The sequence below is a fragment of the Morone saxatilis genome, unplaced genomic scaffold (assembly GCF_004916995.1).
Source record: "Morone saxatilis isolate NCDOM2014 unplaced genomic scaffold, NCSU_SB_2.0 Contig8, whole genome shotgun sequence".
NCBI classification, from domain to species: Eukaryota; Metazoa; Chordata; class Actinopteri; family Moronidae; genus Morone; species Morone saxatilis.
In genome coordinates, this window is record NW_023340257.1 from 16096485 (window position 1) to 16103599 (window position 7115).

At 38.8% G+C, this 7115-nt stretch overlaps 1 protein-coding gene across 1 annotated transcript in view; it reads right to left on the reverse strand.

The window, feature by feature from the left end:
• Positions 1-2777: 2777 nt before the first annotated feature.
• Positions 2778-7115, reverse strand: part of si:ch211-261a10.5 (potassium channel subfamily K member 13) — a 7006-nt gene continuing 2668 nt past the window's right edge. Inside the window, exon 2 of the mRNA XM_035680462.1 lies at positions 2778-3929. Coding sequence (XP_035536355.1) covers positions 3160-3929 — 770 coding nt within the window. The 3' untranslated portion in view covers positions 2778-3159. The remainder of the gene's footprint in view (positions 3930-7115) is intronic.

A 7115-nucleotide genomic window follows, 5' to 3' on the forward strand; every position in this document is an offset into this window, starting at 1 on the left:
TAAGAGAATAAAGTCATAATATTGTGAGAATAAATTCGTAACATTACGAGAATAAAGTTGTAATATTACGAGAATAAAGTCGTTATATTAAGATAATAAAGTAGTGTCAATTATTAATTATTCTGATTCAGTTCGAAACCTCTGCGCCACAAAAGAAAAACATTAAGTAGAAGTTTAGCCAAATAATTGCAAAAACCCCTGTCGATGATGCCCCTCCCTTAATATACAAACATTAAAATATGGTAGTGTGGACGTAGCCTTAAAAATAATAAGTGCAGCAGTTTCAAAGACTCCCATTCAAAGCCGATGCTGCCCTCCTCTGACTAGAGGATGCTAACACTGTCTTTTTTTTTTCATATAAATGTGACATTGAGTCTCCCCAAACAGTCGACTCTATCTCATTGGACTTAAAAGGCACAGGGTGATTTAGAAAAGTAGAGCCCCTTGTTGAGCATACATTTGGCAATAATGTCAATTTAAACACCAGCATCGATGTGTTTCATCAAAGTATATTAAAGTTATATAATTCAGTTTACAGCTTAAAAAAACTCTTTAACTGTGTTCCTGAGAATTAACGTCTGGTGCATACTCTTAATACAATACCCATGAGCCTCAGTCATCGTTCATGTTCATGAATCAGAACAGTAGTAGATTTAAAGATCCAGTATTGAAGGATTTAGTAGCATCTGGTTGTGTAATTGTAGATCACAACTATGTCACTTCACTCTTCCCTTCCAAGTACAGTGAAGATGCTATGGTGGTTGGAAATGAGCCAAAAAAAACAAAAACCCCATCTAGAATCAGTGTTTGTTTGGCCCCTATTGTGCTGCTGTAGAAACGGTTCAACATAGCAGACTCCATTTAAGGCAACCCGCAGCATTTAAGATAAATAAGATATATCTGTAGATATAAACACAACAGCTCATTCAACTCACTCAACATGGCCATTTTTATTTTCAGGTGATTACACACAAAACAAGGCTTTATTGTAAAACTAGTTGGGCCTGATGGGATGGTGAGGTGAGGCTCCAGCTGGCAGACAGGAGCAGGGGTGGAGGCAGTGGAAACTCAGGAAAAACAAGTTAAGTACGTCAATGCCAGGTAAAATGTGTTTTTATCAATTTCACAAGATCTTGGGGAGAGAGGGTGAACCAGGGGTGATTTACTGCATGACTCATAATTGGCAGGTTTGAGCAGACAGGTCCTCAGGCAATCAGGGAGAGTGGGAAAAGTCCCACGCAAACACGGTGAGACAGACAGGAACACCAGAGAGGGGAAAACAATAGAAACAAGAGGAACTACTGGAGTATGGTACCATAACAAGTTATGAACTTGACAGAAGAGAGGGAACAAAGTTAAACTTTTAGCCTGCTGGTGACTGTAACCCATGTCCCATCATGCACTTTAGTCTTTAGACCTATACTGTATATTCATAGTCCAATTAAATCATTGCAGTATAATATATTTTTGTTTGTCCGGTGCAATTATTTATTTCTACAATGTGCAACTACCTCCTTCTGTAACCTGTGCAATATTTTATTTTAACTTTAATTCACATGTGTATAAACAATTCTGTATAGTGTACATACAACACTAATTCATTTTTTGATATCTATTTTATTTTGTTATTTAATGTGTATTTCTTTTTTATCTGCTGTGTTCTACCTGGAGCTGCAGTAACAAGTGAATTTCCCCAGTGTGGGACCAATAAAGTCTATCTTATCTTGTGTTTAATTTCATAGTTCATGAGGCTTAAAGGCCTGTAGAAGATCTTAATACTCTAGCTAATGGAAAAAGGAGCCTCTACTGATGGAAGCATATTTACCAACCAGAAACTTTTTCAATGCTATTTCCACAGCACACCAGCAGAGGGAGACATTGCACTAGTATTGCCTACCTACAGTGACACAACATCCAGCGTAACAGCGAAAACGACCACGTGTGTCAATTAACAGCGAATCTCCCGACACACAACAAATCATTTAATTTAAATAGCCAACTTTTTGTTTACACCTCCATCTAGATAGAACATAGACATGATATTGAAAGGAAAACCCCAAGCCTGCAGTGATTACCTAAAATGTTTTGTTTTTCTTATTATTTCCGATGGACGGAAGCATCATGAAGCTGATGCAATTTTTTGTTCCTTTTTTTAATTAGTAAGTAAGTGCCGCTTGATCAAACGATAGACATACTTTTAAGATGTCTGGTGTCGGGTCCTTGCGTAAATAAACAAAGAAATTAAGACACACGACAAATATTCAACGTGACGTGACGTCTCATAAAGCAAACACAGTTTTGAGTCATAGTATTTGGCTCGGTTGGGAGACACATTAATCGATTTTCCACTGGAGTAGACATACTTCTAGCTTTTTATTTTTTTCCTTTATAGGTTAAGGCGCCTGAGAATGGACAGACAGCGCCTCTTAGAATCACCCACGCAGTCTGGGTGTCTTTATCATCTGTTGCCAATATAACCCATGGTGATGCAGGCCAATCATTACACACATTAATATTACAATCATATACTGCTGCGCAGTGGATTTCTTGAAAAACATGTCTCAGCGTCTGTAGCAGTGTCCTCCCCCCAAACCGCATCCCCTTGTGTGATTTCTAATATTTTAATCTTGTAGATAAATGACCGCACACACAAGCATGTCGGACAGTAGCTGATGTCATAGTCTCTTACACGAAGTGAAACATGGCAGAGTTGTTGATGATTGTGTTTTATTGAACCTTAAATATACAAAATAAAAATAAACTTTACACTACACCACATTACTTGCATGGCCACCCAGGTAACGGTTGTCTCTGTGACCTGTGTTTTTATTGGCTGCCTCCTTCATGATAACGGTTAAGGTTGACATTAATAATCATGATAAATGTCCACTCAGCACCAAACGTGCTTGAAATAATTCAATCTTACACAGTTTATTGTTGCTGAAGCAAACACAAAGCAAACTATATCACATCTAGCAGCTGAGCTATCTGAAATAAACAACATTATTAATTAATTTTTACCTTTTGATTACTATAAAGCTACAGATTACTCTTTGTTGACAATATATTGAGAGATAGTTTACTTTAGCCAAGTAGACAGTGGTCCCCATAGATTACAGCCTTTTCATATAAACTGTCTTGTTTCTGTTTTGCAGATATTCATCTGTCTATGTTCCTGTTGCACACTGTTTCCACTTTAGATTTATCACAAAGGCATTTACCAATAGCACTGGGAACACATGAGCGCCACACCATGCTGTGGCCTGAACTGGAAACTGCTTGCACCTGCTGTCTATGCGGAGTGTTATCTTCACAATGACATATAGGTGGCTCGGAGTCAGAAAAACAGAGTTTGAACAGCGGTCTGAGTTGCAGCCTGTAGTTACAGTCGCCACTATACATCCAGGCCAGTGTCCTCAGCATCCAGTTCAGTCCCTGTTTGATGATCACAGAGATGGCGTTAAAAAGGGAGTAAGTGCAGCACACTCCCAAGAGCATCAGAAGACAGTTCCCAACCTGGTACGCCCGGGTGTCCTCATGGTGCTCTCTCTGGCCACTGACAAAGTCTCCAAAGCCCACTGTGCTGAACGCCACAAAGCAGAAGTAAAGCGACTCCAAGTAAGTCCAGCCCTCCATGGCTGAATACAGAGAGGCTGCCCCACATGCAACCAGCAGCACAGCAACAAAAAGGATGAGTGTGACTTGGTACACAGATGGTTTCCATTCTTCATTTCGGTTACCGTCACTGTCCTCCAGTCCGCTGTGTCCAGTTCTCCTTCTGTGGCACCAGAATATTAGGAAGCTCAGTAATGTTATGACTCTCTCCAGGAAGAGATTGAAAAACAATATTGTAGACGAGCAGCCGAGCAACCCATAGAAAACAAGCAGGACCTTCCCTGTCAGAGTGGATGGGGCCGTCACTCCAAATCCTATAAAGAAACACTTGAGGTTAAGGATCACATCTGTAATTACAGACACTATAACATTAGTATCATTGCACAAATGCCTTAATTGTTTGCTTAAATGCAATATCATATACAGTTGCAAGAAAAATTACCTGGATTTCTGCATAAATTGGTCATACAATGTGTTCTGATCTTCATCTAAGTCACAACAATAGACAAACACAGTCTGCTTAAACTAATACCACACAAACAATTATATGTTTTCATGGTTTTATTGATGTGAACCCTTGGATTTAATAACTGGTTGACCCTCTAGTTCCTCTAGTTGCAGATCAGACCTGTAATAAACTAGGGAATACATTCCGTCGATGATAGCAATCTGGGGCCCTGAGGCAGCAAATTATGCCCCCTCCACCATACTTCACAGTTGGGATGAGATTTTTTTATGTTGGTGTGCTGTGCCTTTTTTTCTCCACACATAGTGTTGTGTGTTCGTTCCTAACAACTCAAATTTGGTATCATCTGGTTGTGGAACATCCAGGTGCTATTTTGCAAACTTCAAATGTGCAGCAATGTTTTTTTAAGCAGAAAAACCTTTTCTAAATTTTCTGCATATTGTGTTTCTATCTGTGGGGAGAGAGTCTGTGACTCCCGCTTCATCCTACAAACATAAGAAAAATAAGGACTCTGTGACTCTTGTTTATTGACTCCAATATGCTATTACATTACACTAAATGAATATCATACTGAATTATAAAAAGCTGAAAGTCTGCTTTTTTGCTGAGTGATGACTTGTTTGGTTAAATTGCATAACTGCTGAAGTGAACTGCTGTTATCACAAAGCGTGTCTCATGTATGCATGAGGAGTGATTGTGTGAGAGAGTGAGTGAAAGTCCGAACTGAAGCCAAATACTCAGTATATAAATAGGTAGTGTGAAGAAGTCCTAGGAAAGTCACTGTGTGTACTCATTGATCTAGGCTGAAGTAATAAAAAAAATAAAAATAATAGCATCTTGCTGAGAAACCGCTGTTCTATTAATATATAAATAGGCAGGGCAGGCCCGGTAGTGAATGCTAGCCAAGATTCCGCTACAATAGGAACATCCTTATGGTCTGTTTGACAGTAGGGCTAGGCCGGTTAATAAAAGTAGTTTAAAGTAGAAGAAACAAAAAATAAAAGGCTTAACAAACATCGTTTTACCTTCAGCAAATCCTAGGCGCTGAGGTAGATAGTGAAATAAATTAACCCCTGAAGCTCAACAGGAGAAGCACATACAAGAGCTGTATTAGCACAGTTGTGTATGCATGTCCTAAATAACTTGAGCAAACATCATAAAGGACAATAGTAACATCCTATGCTACTGGAGCTGTAAATATTGTTGCTGTGGTGACCACTGTGTGTGCTGGCTGATTTTTATTTTTTTTAAATTTTTTTTTTTGGTGTTTTTGGAAAATTGTTGTGATTGACCTATATATATACTATACTGTTTCGATCGAATTGATTGCAACAGCTTTTGTCTAAATTAACACAGAGTGTAATCAGAAGGCACTTTGCAAACTTAATCAAAAACCCACAGTGCTAAACAAAAGTACACATTTGCAGTGGAACGCAAGGGCAGGCAATTTGCTCAACTTAAGGTGATTTATCCAACTGCTCCTGCACTTCGACACAGATAAGGATGGCGCTATGGACCAATCTGAGGTTTTTTTTACACAAATGATGCACTTCATGTGCTTCTCATACACCAAACTTGTGTTAATAACATACTCGGTATGATATCATCCTCTAAGCCCCCGAACTACTCACCATACTATGGGGCATTCAAAGCTCCCATGTATGATGTACTCCACATGATTGTTGTGCAGTTTCGGAGGCGTATCTAAAGCTTGAAGATCTTTTAGCCAAACCATTGCTAGGAGCGCACTTCCAATGTTGTTGAAATTTAACGCTGTCGTTGCACCACACCAGGAACATGTTGAAAACATTGCTGTTGCAACCGCATGTATGCTCCCCTTTAGCACAGCACAGCTAGGGCCTTTAGGCATGCAGCGTAACGGTTAAGGGATGAATCCCACCATTTCATTGCATGCTCTGGCTGAGTACAGTCGACTGGCCTCTGCAGAGGAGAAACAACTTTAGTTTGACAGGGGAGTTGTTAAGACTCCATTGGACGGTTTTCGTTCTGCCGCAGGGTGGTTGGTGGCATCTGCATCTTTGATACCACAGTTGTTTGTTGTTGCGCATGGTGGTTACCATGTCGCAAAGGGGGAAGTATTGAAAGTGGTACAAAACACAAAAAAACTAAAAACTAATAGAATCATGTTAAATCTGCGTAGAAAATGACATCAGATGGCTCTTTGAAGCAACGTAAAGCCTGTACAAAAAAATTCAATCTGACTTAATAGCTCACATAAAGTGTACTTAGAACATGTAGTCAACCTGCATAAGAAGGGAAATCTATCTAAAAAATGTAACACAGGGTTTTTTTCTATGTTTAGGCACAATGGCATTTATATAATTAATTTTAAGTATTGACGTAAAATGAGAAGGTATCATTGAGACAGGTACAAAAGGGGAAATAATGTTTGAAATTGAAAGTTCAGTCCTGAATAAGGGAAAATTGTACTTTGGTATGCAAAATTTATGGTACATTCAGACACCCTGATTGACAAACGCAACTGAGGATCAGATCGAAACCCCCTTGCATCAAAGTGCTAGTAACCTCTTCCGGGGGCCTCTTTTACTGTATGTAGATACATGAGGCAGAAAAGACGACACTATGGTTAAAAAATACTCAAATGAAATAACAATGCTTTAATTACAATCTTGTTATCATTGTTGTATGTTATTTGCTTGCTTGATACCTAGGTTGTAGGGAAAAAGTATATTCTGCCATAGTCACCTTATGTCTCTCGGGAAGTAACAAGGAGGAGAAGACTTGAATGCAGTTATGTAACCAATTCATGTAATTATCATGTACTATGATATCATCATATTGTATGTGGATTGTTCAGCAGGACTTTTTGGGAAAAATTTGAAGAGGTAGTATTCTGTAATCTGGAAACAAACTCGTAAAAGAATGCATTTTTTGTGAGTGACAAGAGTCACTCAAGGGGGGAAATGTAGTGGGAAAATGCATTCAGGGATAAGGTTCTGTGAACATAACGCAAACTATATTATGTTAATTTTACATGTTGTTTAAATGATGT